A 16,615-nucleotide genomic window follows, 5' to 3' on the forward strand; every position below is an offset into this window, starting at 1 on the left:
CTCTCAGCCCAAGGGACACTTTGCCTCATACACCAGGTGGTGCCTCTCAAACTTGAGATCCTGCCTTGTTCTTAAGACAGGGTTCTGAAGTCTTCCTGCGGGCTTTTAAAAAAATATCTATCACTATCCTCAGGAGGAGGCGGAGGGGGAGGAAGAGGAGAAGGGCTGGGGCAGGGACAGGTCCTGCTAAGTGTTCAGCTAGGATAAGTTGGTACCTTAATGTTGCAAGTTAAAAATCTTGGTCATGCAGTTTAGGTTTTAAGCTTTGTTTGTTTGTTTGGTTAATGTGCATTTACAGAAGACTTGGTTGGCTTGTTTAGAGGAACCTTAGGTTTAGCTACTTGGTTTAGTGCTTATGTTAATTCCAGCTTTGGGTATATTTGTCAGTTGAAATTTTGTAAAGGCAGAGCATTTTCAATCATTCTTTGTCTAGCTGCAGACCACCTTTTTTGAACACATTACAAAGTCGGTGCTCAGGTTGGGGATCTCCTGCTTCAAGAATTGGTGACACAATAGCAGTTTTTTAATACATTTGGAAAAATCCCTTGAGAGATTGAGTGAATAAAATATAATAAAATATATAATATATATAAATATAATAAAATAAAATAATGGTAATTTATACATGTTTACTTGGTTTAGTAACCAGTTTGTTACTATTTTGTTGAATGGTCTGGAATATTGTAGTTACTGTGTCATCTTTTCTTGATTTTTGTCTGGGTGGGTGGTGATGACGGAAGTTGTAGATTTTGTATTTTGTAAAAAAAAAAAAATGTTAATCATGAAAAAAGAAGCTTCTTCAGGTCTCAAGGTTGCGAAGAAGGTAAGGAAGAGTAGGTTACTTTCAAGGACTATACGATAGTGGGACTTGGTATTGGGCAGAAGGTGGCAGGTGATTTTTGTGTCATTTTGTCAGTCTCCCAGTAGAGAAAAAGTTTGGCATTTTTGGTGCTGATTGGTTCTTTGAAGTCTTGTAACCTATATATCATATTTTAACTATTTTTTCTGATGTTTTTGGCAGGGTACATGGGTCTCCTTTCTCGCAGAGACACCACCACTCTGTGGCTTTTGGGGTATTTTTTTCCTGTCAGCTGTTTAGGAGTGGCAGACAGTACAGCCTAAAATGCATTTCTACGTAATTAAACAATACAAATGTTAAGAATAATTTTTTATCCTTCATTTTTATTTTAACTAGGCAAGAAAACAAACACTAAAAGTGTTAAAAACTGGTAGAAAAAGTAATCTCTTAAAGTAAAATATATTGTTGAAAACTATATAGCTAAACAAAAAAATATCTATTACATTACTTAGTTGAATACAAATTCAAAAAATTCCTTAAAATGTCAATTATGAATGACTTGAAACAGCTCTGATGCAATGCTCCAATACAATGTCCTTTTCATTAGAATGAAATCTACATATAGTATGCAGGGGCTGAGTACAGCAAATAGGGGTTGAGTTTACTGTCTTCTGAAGCAAAGCTGCTGTTCTCATGGACCTGGCGGCGGTAGTACCTTCGGAGGGCGGGACTGCCAGGGTGGCACTGTCTTACATGAAGGAAATACTCATCAGGGCGGCTTGAGGTGTAACCACAGTCCTCACATACAAAGATCTTGGAGCGTCTCTGGCGGTAGGCATACTGTTGGTGAACACCGTGAATCTTCCTCATGTGGGACTCCAGAGAGCAACGCTGTGTGAAGGCTTTCTCACATAGCTCACACTTGTAGGGACGTATACCTGCAGCAGGGTGAGAGAAAAGAGTTTTCTTCCTGTGCATATTTGTGATGATGCATTTATACATTTAGATTGGCATCAGTGGTTAACTAGTCCAGCATTGCCAGACCTATCTCCACAGCGCCGTGTGGTCTGCTACACCACACATATATTCTGGGATCATAGACCTTGGAAGTAGGGGTGCGGGTGCTATCAACAGCTTCCCTTAACTGCACCAAACATTTTTATTTATTTTTTAAAGATTATTTTAATTATTATTATATATTTTTGTGTGTGGCTGTTCAGCTGATCAGTCAGGAATAGGCCTGTCTCAAAATAATAAGGATAATAATGTGCTTAAATGCACAAGAAGCCTTATTCTCCCTTAAGATATTCACCACATTTACAATCAAACTCCTTAAAGGTCCCATAACATGATGCTCTTTGGATGCTTTTATATAGACCTTAGTGGTCCCCTAATACCGTATCTGAAGTCTCTTTCCCCAAATTCAGCCTTGGTGCAGAATTACAGCCACTAGAGCCAGTCCCACAATGAGCTTTCCTTAGTATGTGCCATTTCTGTGTCTGTAGCTATTGAGGAGGAGAGAGGGGGGGCAAGGTGGGGGGGTGTGGCCTTGACCAGTTGGCACTTAATGCAAGATGACTGACTTCCAAATTTCGTAAAGATCAAAGAACCTTTATCTGAACCATGGCGTGTTAGCCCGCTGGCCACACCCGAGCCCAATCAAAGCAGAACGGTGCAATTTGAGTTGATGAGTTATGACTATAACTCAATATTGGCTCATAGATTTCCGTTGGGCCCGGGCACTTTTGTGCTCGGGCCCTAATTAAAGCTGCAAGAAGTGAGGCCCTCGCCCCTCCCAGATGGTCGGGGGTACTGGTGGGATGCCGGTTGCCTGTAACACTTTCTCTGTCCACTATGTGGCATTAGAGAACACACACTATACGTCACGTTGCTGTATATCATGTGTAGACCCCACTATTTTTTTGTTTAGTTTTATTTTGCTCACACAACATCACAAACATAACATAAATGATAAAAAACTAACAAAAACAAAGTGTGCCTGGTAGTTCATACAGTGTCATATTCTCGTCTATAATCAATACTGATCGAAAAGGTGTAGGTGGAAGCATTTTCTTATTACACCTACCCTTTTTACATTCTATTTTATTCTTATTTTGTTCTTAGGTCCCTCAGGATATTATCAACACTTCCTCATCTAAAAGATTCCACATGTTTACTCCTTTTGCTGTTTAGCTTTGTGAACATGTACATTCCCCTCAGTTCATACTTACTGAAACCGTAATCTGAAACAGCTTCTGGATACAGTCTGGAACCATCCTATTTTTGACACTTTACATTATTTGCATTGTTTCCGTGAACCATCACCTTATCGTGGTGGAGAGGTTTGTGTGTCTCTGTGAACCTGAGGGCTGTGTTGTCTGGAGCTTTGTGCTCCTGGTAGGGTCTCCCAAGGCAAAGTGGTCTCAGGTGAGGGGCCAGACAAAGAATGGTTCAAAAACCCCAATGAAAAAGCTAAGCAGAGATGGAGTGACCCTGCCGGAGGAAGCCCGGGGCCCCGTCTGGAGCCAGGCCCAGACGGCGGGCTCGTCGGCGAAGCGCCTGGTGGCGGGTTTGCCACGGAGCCTGCCGGGCACAGCCCGAACAAGCTACGTGGCAACTCCCTCTCCATCCCATGGGCCCACCACCTGTGGGAGGAACCGTTGGGGTCGGGTGCAATGCCACATGGGTGGCAGTGAAGGTCAGGGGCCTCGACGGACCAGACCTGGGCGGCAGACGCTGGCTCTGGGGACGTGGAACGTCACCTCTCTGTGGGGAAGGAGCCGGAACTGGTGCGGGAGGTGGAGCGCCACCGGTTAGATCTGGTGGGGCTTACCTCACGCACAGTCTTGGTTCTGGAACCATACTCCTGGATAGTGGTTGGACTCTTTTCTTCTCCGGAGTTGCCCAGGGTGTGAGGCGCCGGGCGGGTGTGGGGATACTCACAAGCCCCGGCTGAGCGCCGCTGTGTTGGAGTTTACCCGGTGGACGAGAGGGTCGCCTCCCCACGCCTGCGGGTTGTGGGGGGAAAAACTCTGACTGTTGTTTGTGCATATGCACCAAACAGGAGTTTGGAGTATTCGGCCTTCTTGGAGACCTTGACTGGAGTCCTGCATGGGGCTCCAGTGGGGGACTCCATTGTTCTGCTGGGGGACTTCAACGCACACGTGGGCAATGATGGAGACACCTGGAGAGGCGTGATTGGGAGGAACGGCCTCCCTGATCTAAACCAGAGTGGTTGTTTGTTGTTGGACTTCTGTGCTAGTCATGGATTGTCTATAACAAACACCATGTTCGAACATAGGGATGCTCATAAGTGTACCTGGTACCAGAGCACCCTAGGCCGAAGGTCAATGATCGATTTTATAATCGTTTCATCTGATCTGACGCATATGTTTTGGACACTCGGGTGAAGAGAGGGGCAGAGCTGTCAACTGATCACCATCTGGTGGTGAGTTGGGTCAGAGGGTGGGGGAAGACTCTGGACAGACCTGGTAAGCCCAAACGTGTAGTGCGGGTAAATTGGGAACGTCTGGAGGAGGCCCCTGTCCAACAGACTTTCAACTCACACCTCCGGCGGAGCTTTTCGTGCATCCCTGTGGAGGCTGGGGGCATTGAACCCGAGTGGACAATGTTCAAAGTTTCCATTGCTGAAGCTGCGGCGAGGAGCTGTGGTCTTAGGGTCTTAGGTGCCTCAAGGGGCGGTAACCCACTAACACCGTGGTGGACACGGTGGTCAGGGAAGCCGTCCGACTGAAGAAGGAGTCCTTCCGGGATATGTTATCCCGGAGGACTCGGAGGCAGTTGCAGGGTACCGAAGGGCCCGAAGGGCTGCAGCCTCTGCCGTGAAAGAGGCAAAGCAGCGGGTGTGGGAGAAGTTTGGAGAAGACATGGAGAAGGACTTTCGGTCAGCACCAAAGTGCTTCTGGAAAACTGTTCGCCACCTCAGGAGTGGGGGGAAGGGGGAACCATCCAAGCTGTGTACAGTAAGGATGGGACACTGTTGACCTCAACTGAGGAGGTAATAGGGCGGTGGAAGGAGCACTTTGAGGAACTCCTGAATCCGACTAATACGCCCTCTATCTTAGAGGCAGAGCTGGAGGATAATGGGGGATTGTCGCCGATTTCCCAGGCGGAAGTCACTGATGTAGTCAAACAACTACACAGTGGCAAAGCCCCGGGATTGATGAGATCCGTCCAGAAATGCTCAAGGCTCTGGGTGTGGAGGGGCTGTCCTGGTTGACACGCCTTTTCAACATTGCGTGGAAGTCTGGGACGGTGCCAAAGGAGTGGCAGACTGGGGTGGTGGTTCCCCTTTAAAAAGGGGGACCAGAGGTGTGTGCCAATTATAGGGGTATCACACTTCTCAGACTCCCTGGTAAAGTCTACCCCAAGGTGCTGGAAAGGAGGGTTCGGCCGATAGTCGAACCTCGGGTTGAGGAGGAACAATGCGGATTCCGTCCTGGTCGTGGAACAACGGACCAGCTCTTCACTCTCGCAAGGATCCTGGAGGGAGCCTGGGAGTATGCCCAACCGGTCTACATGTGTTTTGTAGATTTGGAGAAGGCGTATGACCAGGTCCCCCGGGAGATACTGTGGGAGGTGCTGCGGGAGTATGGGGTGAGGGGGTCTCTACTCAGAGCCATCCAATCTCTGTATGACCAAAGTGAGAGCTGTGTCGGGTTCTCGGTAGTAAGTCGGACTCGTTTCAGGTGAGGGTTGGCCTCCGCCAGGGCTGCGCTTTGTCACCAATCCTGTTTGTAATATTTATGGACAGGATATCGAGGCGTAGTCGGGGTGGGGAGGGGTTGCAGTTTGGTGGGCTGGGGATCTCATCGCTGCTCTTTGCAGATGATGTGGTCCTGATGGCATCATCGGCCTGCGACCTTCAGCACTCACTGGATCGGTTCGCAACCGAGTGTGAAGCGGTTGGGATGAGGATCAGCACCTCTAAATCTGAGGCCATGGTTCTCAGCAGGAAACCGATGGAATGCCTTCTCCAGGTAGGGAATGAGTCCTTACCCCAAGTGAAGGAGTTCAAGTACCTTGGGGTTGTGTTCGCGAGTGAGGGGACAATGGAGCGGGAGATTGGTCGGAGAATCGCAGCGGGTGCGGTATTGCATTCAATCTATCGCACCGTTGTGACGAAAAGAGAGCTGAGCCAGAAGGCAAAGCTCTTGATCTACCGGTCAGTTTTCGTTCCTACCCTCACCTATGGTCATGAAGGCTGGGTCATGACCGAAAGAACGAGATCCAGGGTACAAGCGGCCGAAATGGGTTTCCTCAGGAGGGTGGCTGGCGTCTCCCTTAGAGATAGGGTGAGAAGCTCAGTCATCCGTGAGGAGCTCGGAGTAGAGCCGCTGCTCCTTTGCGTCGAAAGGAGCCAGTTGAGGTGGTTCGGGCATCTGGTAAGGATGCCCCCTGGGCGCCTCCCTAGGGAGGTGTTCCAGGCACGTCCAGCTGGGAGGAGGCCTCGGGGAAGACCCAGGACTAGGTGGAGGGATTATATCTCCAACCTGGCCTGGGAACGCCTCGGGATCCCCCAGTCGGAGCTGGTTAATGTTGCTAGGGAAAGGGAAGTTTGGGGTCCCCTGCTGGAGCTGCTCCCCCCGCGACCCGACACCGGATAAGCGGACGAAGATGGATGGATGGATGGATGGATGGCATTGTTTTGGCTTCCACCAAGTGTCTAAATTTAAGTGTGTGTGAGTTTATAAATATCTATTTGTTGGTTCATGGTATTCTGCTCTGTTAATATTGCTCTCTTTTGTAATATAAAAATAGGGTTAGTAATTGTTTGTACCTGTTTCCCCATATTTCCACAATGTATGGCAATATTAAGGAACTGTACAATATATGTAATGAATATGAATTGAGCACATCTTTGGTTTTATATATCACAATGGACATTGATCCTTTTGTTTTCACTTGTTTGATATGTGATTTCCAGCATAATTTGTGGTCTATAATCACTCCTAAGAATTTGCTTTCATAGACTCTTTCTATTTTCACATTTTCTATCATATTTGCTTCATAATTGATTTTTTTATTTCCAAATATTATGTTTTATTTAAATTTAAAGACAACTTATTATAATTAAACCATTGTTTTAAAATGTTCAGCTCTTTCTCCATTGTATCCGAAAGCTGCCCCAGGTCGCAACCAACACATATTTCAAAAATTTAGACACATTATGTCTATACAATCATTTATGTACAACACGAACAGCTTTGGACCGAGTACTGAACCTTGTAGAACCCCACATGTTGCTTTCATTAAATCAGAATTATCATTATGTATTTGTACATACTGCTGTCTGTTGTCAAGATAGTTACTAAGCCATGTGTGTGCTACACCTCTTATGCCATATTTTTCTAGTTTTCTCATTAACATTGCATGATCTATGGAGTCAAATGCTTTTTTTAGGTCTATAAATACTATTACTCTGAATTTCTTATTTCCTATTGCTGTTGATATCTCCTCTACTAATTCCATAACTGCCATTGTGGTGGATCGGTTGGATCTGAATTGGTGATCACCAATATTGTGTGTGTTTCAATGAAGTGGTCCATTCGTAGAACAAACAGCTTTTCTAATATCTTAGAGAACTAGGAAGAAGAGAGATTGGTCTGTAACTGGTAAGGGGTAAGTGGTTTCTCTGTGCCTTTTTTAATGATACTGTTAAGCACTTTTTGCAGAAGACAGATAAAAAACCAGATAGACACACATTCCAGCTCTTTAAAATAATTTTGCCAGACACCAAAACTGCTTCTCTTTTTGTAGTTAGCTTGTGTTTTCTGGTTAGAGGCCAGTCTAAACGCAGCATTGCCATCACCCATTGGCAGTAGGATGATTGGATGAAGATTGGGCAGATGTATTTGTCATGCATATGAATGGTGTTTCTGCCTATGCAAATTAGGACATATTCAGTTAGTGTGGAACTCATGTGCATATTCAAATTCATTTCAAAAGAAACTTGTAATTCAACATTTTTTACTTTTCATGGGTCTTTCATTGTGTAAAGTTTCATTTTGATAGGAGTAAAGGAAAAAAATAGCCCCATTGGGGTGTATTGTTGCCTGGCCTTATTGGCACACGTCTCGGATTGATGAGAATTTAACATATTTCCTCAACTAGGATTTCTTAGGACTTTTAGTATGTTGTTCTGGACACCTCATAGAAACGATCTAAGCTGCAAAAAATTATTTTATAATTAGTCTGTCGTATTACGTTACTCTGCCTGGACTAATGGGCCAATCTGGAATCGGAATCTGGAAAAGGTTACCTCCCCTTTCTCTGTTTTGCCCGCCCAGAGAATTTGGCCCACCCATGAGAGTCGTGGCTTTCAAACGAGCAAAGTGGCAGTTGGTTAAGCCACACCACCCTCCACCTTGCCCCTCCCCTCTCCAAGGCTGAATATCGGGAAAGAGACTTCAGATACAGTATTAGGAGACGACTAAGGTCTATATAAAAGCATCCAAAGAGCACCATGTCATGGGACCTTTAACATAAGAACAATGGTCCCACCAAGTTTCGTGAAAATCAAAGGAACTTTATTTGAACGTGCGTTTGGGGGCGCTACGGAGCCTGCTGGCCATGCCCAAGCCAAATCACTACAGAACTTTGCAATTTTCACCAGGTCAGAACAGGTCTGACATGTCTGCCAATTTTTGTGTAGAACTGGTTGCTAACAATAGCTAACCGGGCTAGAGCTAATGAAAACAATGAAAATCTGACTTTTAAATAGAACGCATTCAACTCGGGTATGACCAGTGGTTAAATTGGACCGGGGCTCTCTGGGGCTCAGCCCCGGCACATAGACTAAGCCTGCTCGTTTGTAGGATTAACAGATAAAATGCCTTCTCCTAAAGCTAAAAACCCTGTTTGCAGCGGTGGAAGCCCGGTGCTCGGAAGCTGCAACGGCCGCTACGAGTTCAAGTCGCCGACCAAGCCGTTGAACCGGTCCTCGCCGTTGCATCTCCGCCAGCGGCTCCGAGCATTGGAGAGCCCCACTCAGCGCTGTGTGTGTGTAGTAAAGAGAGAGATTGGGAGAAGGAAGTTTGTGTGAGGTGGACCTGGTCACCACAGACCCAAATCTTCTCAGCTACTGTCATATGCTGCACTGTCTCTTCATGTGGCACATTATGTTTGGCACATTGTATGGGTCACTTCTTATATCATAACAAGGTAATAATGTGTAATCAAGTGATGACTGATTAACAGTAATGTAAATGCTAAATGTCCTAATACCTGTTGATACTCAGGGGCGTCGGACTGGGGGGAAAAAAGGGACTGAGTACCAGCGCCCTCATGTGAGGAGGGCCCAAAAAGATGAATAGCTGTGGATGCGGGGAGGGGCCCCATAGAAAATGCCTTTCTACAGGGCCCAGAATTTTGTGCTATGCCCCTGTTGCTACTACAACAATGCAAAGACCTTGCAGTTTTGCACATATCATGTAAGACTCAATTTCTCCATTTCTTTGCACAAAACTCTCCATAAAGTGGCATTTAATGGTTTATTTTCAAAAAAAAATTTCAAAAAGTTGCATACCCCCGGAAACCCCTAGGGAGATCTCCCTCACATAACAGATCCCAATTTAACCCCTGGGTATGATGTCATTCCCAGTTCCGGCTTCCGAGTTCCGAAGTAAATAGAACGCGGCATAACTCCAAGCTCCGTCTGTCAGCTCTGTGAGCTCCTCCCTGCTTTTGCCGACAGTACCCACCGTTGCTAGGTTACCTATGCGCATGCGTGATAACTCTTGAACTGCAGCTCTGCTCGCTCCACTGTGGTGTCAGGTTACAGCCTCTTGATACATACTCGTTACTATGGAGAGAACCTCTGCAAATTTAAAAAAAAAAAAAATACATTTTCGAATATTGGATTGTATGAGATTGGTAATCGACTAGTGTTGACTTCACCGGAAAGCATGAAATCAACAGAGGCATGGATTAACTTTTATGCCTTTCTGTCACACCTAATTCAGTCAAATTCGCTGTGTTCCCTCGGAAGGAATAACTGCACATGGCTAAGCACTTGTAATGGCATTTCGAACATGTTTAGAGGCTAAAAACACATTTAAAACTTGCCCGTTTAAGCCCTGTTTAAGCTTGTTCGGTGCAAAATCCAGCAGGAGGATAACTCGGTGTAGGCAGCACCGATTGGTTTCGTTTTTCTCGCTACTGACAGTACTCCTAATTTACAAACAACAGAGCTACGTGTTGAAACCGACCAGAATTCTCCTTTAAGGCTTTCATGAACACTTTTGAGGTGGATCTAGTCAAGTAGAGGACATCAAAGTGTAATGACTGTAACTTTCCTGTTGCCAGTATGCGCTAGAGTTTAGATTCTCTGCCTGAGCCACGGCCACGGGCTGGGTCGGGCAGATATTTCCCACCACTATCCTCTCCCTTGATCAAGCTTTGTGATTTGTGTTTTTTTAATCATTACTTTATTGGCCACACCGGGCCAGCTGTGCTGTATTGTGTAGCTTAAGTGCAACATGGAGCTTGAAGATGTAAAGAAAAAATAAAAACAGGAGAATTAGCCTACCTTTGAGCAAGTTTGGAGGAAAATCGGAGGTATGGAACCATTTTAAACAAGTCGTGGGCAGTGACAACGTGTTGGCTTTGTCGAGTGCATTAAGTGCGGCACGCTGCTCGCCTATGACAGCAAAAAAATGGGGACGATGAACAGACACATGAAGAAGGCTTGCCATGGCAGAAAAGATGATAGTCAGCCTTCAATGTCCTCTTTTATTAGTTCTCAAGCATACCCCTTCTAAACAGATTTCTGCAGTTCAAACAACTCAGAATTGTAGTTGAGAACGTCTGTTATAACGGCCCACTTTTAAAAAAAAATTAACTGGCTCATAATTCCAGTTAATGTGTCGGGCCGTGCTCGGACACAACGTGCACAGGCTTGGGTAGGGTCGGGCTTGAGTTTTTGGGTCCGATCTAAGCTTTAGTATGCGCTATCATTATATCTCAATATTGACATGTAGATGTCTTCAGGCCGGGAGACTTGTGAAGCATGATAGGTTTGGGCCAGATTGGACAATGTAAAGTCTAGTTACTAACCACTTCCTGTTTCATGGCGAAACATGAAAAATCTACACCATGCCCCGCCCACACTGTTTAGCATGTGCTAAAAAGCTTCGCAAGTTAGCTTTGCCAAGATCTTTAATAGGGCCTTTGCCTACCGAGGCTGTCAGTGCTCGGGCCCTAATAAGAAGAAAGAAGACACGTCCATCTCTCTGTTTCTCCGCTGTCTCACTGACTGAGGTAGGCCTGAGAGCATGTACATGCCAATAATGAGTTATAGTCATAGTGCCACCTAATGGCAACACAAAGTAAGCCCTGATGAAAGTCCTCCGATTTACCTGAAATTTACATGTTGTAGTTTAAACATGATATACAGCAACATGACGTATAAATAGGGTGTGTTTTCAGTGCCCCATAGAGGACACAGGAAGTGGTGCACAATTAGAAATATGTAATTTCCAATGGTATGCACTCTATGGAGAGAATTAAGTCTAAATCTTGCGTGTTCGACGGTCACGGAAATACACTGCTGCATCGACTGGGAGCTGTGGCACCCCCGACATGACTCGAGTGCAAGGGCCCATTCATCTCTGCTTGTAGCTTTAATCATTTCTAATTGTAACAGAGTATTTTTAGTTTTTGGTTCTAATACTTTGATAAAAGTAAAGGATTTTCTAAGAAAGCCTATAGGATACATACATACATAACTAATTTCCAAAACTCTCTGTTGTTGCATGCGTTTGTGTGTGAATGTGAAGTGTGTGTGTGTGTGTGTGTGTGTGTGTGTGTGTGTGTATGTGTGTGAGAAAAGTTTATTCCTGACCTGTGTGTGTTCGCATATGCCTCTTGAGGTCGAAGGTATCGTTGAATCCTTTGCCACAAAATCGACAAGGATGTCTCTTCACCAGGCTGTGGCACTTCAAGTGTCGGGTCAACATGCGCTGCAGAGGGAATATCTTGTGGCACACTGAGCACACAAAGTCACCTGAGCTGGGGGAAGTACGGGGACGGGGCTGGTAGAAAGAGATAACTGCTTGATGAATATTAAAACATGGATAACACTGATCAGCATCAGAATTTTTCTTACTCTAGTTAGCTTACAAGGAAAAATGTGCAGTCTAAACAGTTATCAATACATAGTATGCTTTATAATCCTGGTGTGCTCCAAGCACTCAGAAAAACGTGGTATTTTGGCTTTCTACACTGAGGTGGTGATTAGCTTAATCCTTTCTAGGTACCCAAACAATCTCTGTACCACTAAACTAAAATAAAATCTAAAATCTTACCTTCTACATTAACAAGACAGGTAGGCCTAAATTGTTGTAATTACTACTTAGGAGTAAAGATCCCTTCTGCCCTATGCAAGAGCATGCATAGCTGCTTCATCCATGCTACTCTAATAAGGCTCCACAAAAATCACACGTTCAGAGCATTTTTATACAGCCTATAGGGTTGTACCATTAGGTCCAGGGGACGGATGCTGACATACTACCATTTCCATCTCTTTTAGAGTGCGGGCTAAGATCCATTTGATGTTCTATTACCCCAGTGGAGGGCATATCTAATGCTAGGGTGACCAAACTTCCTCTTTTGCCCGGACGTGTCCGTGTCGTACTTGCTCGCCGTCACTCTCACTTCTCCCTTGCTCTATCACCCACTCCCCACACACACACACACATACATGCCGGCTCGACGCACACACCAGCGCACAAGTATCAACATCAGGCCACTTATGTAGGCTACGGTGAAAGCTCTGCGTGGAGCCTGCGCACAACCATAAAATAAGACTAGTGCAGCTTCACAGTTGAACAGCAAAAAAAATGTCCGGACAAGTGGGAGGCGGAGTGCACCGTGTGCAAAGCTGGCACATATGTTTCCGTGTCTTTATTATTTATCTTATTACATTGAAAAGGTATTCATTTAGTTGAAGCTGGATTTTCTAACACAGATTCATATTTAGAAAATGATTTCATATTATTTATTTATTTATTTTAAAAGAGCGCTATTATTTTGTTACAGGTTTTACAGATTTTATTTTATTTTATTACAGAAGTTATTTTTGCACCATTGAGGCATAATAAAGCATGTTCATTAACCTCTGAGAAGCCTGTCTAAATTTGTGTCTCGAGGCCGGGCCGAGTGTCCTCTTTTTTGGAAATCAAAATATGGTCACCCTAGGTAATGCTAACTCCCTTACCCCATCTGTGTACAGCTTTACTAAGTAAGCTTCTAACTCCCTATAGTCCCTTTGTGCCACTTTTAATTACTAACTTATCCCTTTGCAACACAGCTGCCCTAGTGCATTCCTTTTGTGTTTATTTTTAAGGCTTTCTACTTTCCTTAAAGTTGCCAATCTAACACATTACTGCCCTCTTTCTCACTATCTGTAGCCCTCCTCCACTGTCTTAAGTTGCCTTCGCTCTCCAAAGATCTCCTGTTGCTGCCTTGACTTTACTACCTCTGCCTTCTCTTACAAACCCTAAACATTTCCACGCCATATTCATAGATTAATTTTCTCTAATTTCTTATTAACTCTCATTTTTAGCACCTGATCAGGTCTGAATTAACAATTTCCCATATAGCCTTTACGTTAGCCCAAATCATTATACTATTATATTATTTGGGTTTCTGCCCATAATGCCTCTCTTTCCTTGGCTGCCTACTCTCAGCACTTTCCTGTCGTACAGTGCTACCTTCTGCTTTGTCCTTAGTGGCAGGGATGCTATATCCTGTGAACTTTGGTTACTGGTCACTGGACTTCACATTCATACACACTGTAGCTGCAGTTGTCTTTCCTTTTAAGGCCATTATACGCCAGGGGCATGATGAATATTTTGCATCAAAACTTTACAGGCAGCAATTAGACAGCGACAGACATGCATGCATTCCCTCTGGTAAAAAGTTGGGCAGTGTAGCCTACCGCTGTGAAAGGTAAGAATGGAAAGATTGCCTTTGGTAAATGCTGTCTTTGTCAAGGGTGAAAGGAGTCATTTTTAAGTTTGACAACCATACAGTCGGACTACAGCTTCCTTGTTGTTGTATTATAATACAAGTATACAACACTACATGATTGGTTGCTGCCTTTATTTGCGGTGCAAAAGCTCAGAAAATGTACCTCGTTCGAAAAAATTACGTTGCTTTATTGCTGCGTAATATTGCTGTTCTGTGTAAAATTACTCATGACAAAAGCAACCGTTTAAAACAAAAATTGATGTGTGAATTAATTGTACTCGTAAAACGTCCCGGTGTGACTTATCACACCTTTGATACTGTGGCTCCCACTGAAGTACTTTCCCTATTTGTTGTGAGTTCCATTTCAAGGTTAATAGCACAGGTCATGAGCGGGGTGAGTCATCTTTCACCCCTGTTCTCGCTGACTCTTGGGGTAAATGGTGGGCCTGGGCTATAAATGGTGCAGTCTAACATACTAAGCTGCTGCCACCAGGGATTGCTAATCCATGTTTTCCAGTCAAGTCCATTTCCTTCAGTAAGCTGTTTTTCCAGGCTGTCAGCTTCACAGCAGTCACTAGCTGATACTAGATATGATAGTTATCAATACACAGTAAAAAATTGTCAAAAGTTGGGTGAGCATTTGTATGGAAGCCCAGTAAACTTGGTCCTAATATAGGAGTGACACTATACTTGACAAGAAAAGCCTTACCTTTGCTCTGGTGACCAGCGCCAGTGTACTGGGATGGTAGAAGGAGCCCCGTAGCATAAGTGTGGACCAGTCTGGCCTGGTGTCAGCCCCTGGTCCTCCTGATCCTGCAAAAGGCACTGACACTCTCATTCCAGCTGCTGTCCCACACCCTACAGTGGCTACTGACTGAGGCACAGTTGCAGGCTGTTGGGTGTTGGGACTGCAGGATATCTGCTCCATAGCAATTTCACTCACTAAAAGGGATAAAAAAGAAACAATTGTTTACTTTATAAGTAAATTAACAAACGCAAATTAATGACCACATACAAATACCGTACATACATACATACATAGGATACATACAAACAAAAATAAATGCATGATACACTTTAAAAGGGATAAACCAACTTTGATGTTCTGCCTAATTCTGACAGCTGAAAATACATTTAAAGATACTTTAAATTTTTACCTTCTGTATTATCTTCTTTCCACTCAAGCTGTTCTGGCTCTTTCCATTGCCATGCTCCACATGCCCCACGTTTCTTTTTAACAAGGAAAGACCTAGGCATCCTTTGAATTCTTGCTATCTTAGTCGTCTTTTTCTTCAACTACTGTTGATCTGTCCCTCAACCTCTGATCCTTTCACCCACACTGCTTTTAGTTTTATGGACCAACCTAGATATCACCTTGCCTCCAATCCTTACATCCAACCCTCATCAATCTGCAGGTACAGTATCCCAGCAAAATCTCAGTGCTTATTTCCATAACACTCTCTGGGAAGAGTGGTAAGGTTTGGAGCTCTAAAGAAGAGGGGCGGGGGGGCAGGATGCTCTTGACTAGAGTACACCTGTGTTGACTGTATGTGTGTGCCATTTTAACTGGTCCCCCACTGGTTTTGCATGTCAGGTACTGAGAATCCGGGGAGTTTCGCATTCAAGTGGCCCTTGGCATGCAAATTTGTGTCTCGGACCAAGCCCTGGCTCCAGACAAAGGGCACGGTCTGAGTAACAGGAGCAAGTACAGAGGAGCCACAGCCTTAACTGCTAGGTAAATCAGCCCTTTCTCTTTTTTTAGCCTCTTTCTGTTGCAATTGTTTGGTGGGATTACATAGCTTCTAAAAAAGCACACAAAGGCCATTCACACACACATTTAAGCACTTGCTGTCTGTTGACCGTGTTCTTTGCATGATTACACATACCTGATGGTACTTTCTATTCTGTTGTGAATACTGCCACTCACCCAGTACTGCGATAAGCAGCAGCCCCTGCAACCTTGAACAGAAAAAAGGTGATATAAAAATGTATGTATTAAAATGTGCAAATCAAAGTATTACTTTTATTTCTGTTGAAAAGTCTGCTAATGAATGAAGAATTTTGAAAGTAAACTGCACAACCTTGTCCAATTGTCTGCACAGTCAGTGCATGCTTTAAAGGACAATGAACTGCGAGGATCTTATTTCACTGGACTCTGCATGGCAAATACAACTGCAGCTCGAGACTAAACCCCATCATGCAAATAGCAATATAGGTCACTCCAAGAACATCAGGAGGATCAAATAGAACAAACTGTAGGTTAGTATAAACACACTTTAGCCCTACCTTAATGCTACATTTAGTCCCACATCTCAAAAACAGCTTTTACAATACTGTCCAATGTTCCAATATATAGTCTTTCATACATTACAACTATTCCAGTTTGTCTGTCAGTAGTTGGCAATTGGATGGTAACAGTGGAAACAATTTGTGACCATAATATTCAAATTGGTAAATAAGACAATAAATAAACAGTCTGGCTCTAAATACTTTCTTTCCCGTAACTAAAAGGCTCTCTGTAGCAGCCGCATGAGGTGGCGAGTAGGACTGAGTTTCCTTGGCGATTTAGCAATACTGACTCAAGTGACTCGAACAACCCAGATCAGTTTAGTGAGTGACTCAGAATAACCCGAATCCTTAAAAGGAATCGAGTTTGCCAAGCCTAATATACTGGGCTCAGCCCACTCAAAAGAAAATGTGTTTAGCCAATAGAAAAATAGCACAGAAAATACCAGTACCATTTTTAACTTCTGATTGGGTGGGCTAAAGCCAGCCTCCAAAGTTGTCCACTGCCCACTCTTCTCATCGTTATATTGCTCGGAA

At 44.2% G+C, this 16,615-nt stretch overlaps 1 protein-coding gene across 1 annotated transcript; it reads right to left on the minus strand.

Annotated features, from left to right (window-relative positions):
* Positions 1-1,414: 1,414 nt before the first annotated feature.
* LOC114566957 (putative transcription factor ovo-like protein 3) lies at positions 1,415-14,720 on the minus strand. Its single transcript, XM_028595831.1, has 3 exons — positions 14,502-14,720; positions 11,664-11,853; positions 1,415-1,737 (listed from the first exon to the last, which is right to left on the minus strand). The coding sequence occupies exons 1-3, from the start codon at positions 14,718-14,720 to the stop codon at positions 1,415-1,417; spliced, it is 732 nt and encodes a 243-aa protein (XP_028451632.1).
* Positions 14,721-16,615: the final 1,895 nt, after the last annotated feature.

The sequence above is a fragment of the Perca flavescens genome, chromosome 13 (assembly GCF_004354835.1).
Source record: "Perca flavescens isolate YP-PL-M2 chromosome 13, PFLA_1.0, whole genome shotgun sequence".
NCBI classification, from domain to species: domain Eukaryota; kingdom Metazoa; phylum Chordata; class Actinopteri; order Perciformes; family Percidae; genus Perca; species Perca flavescens.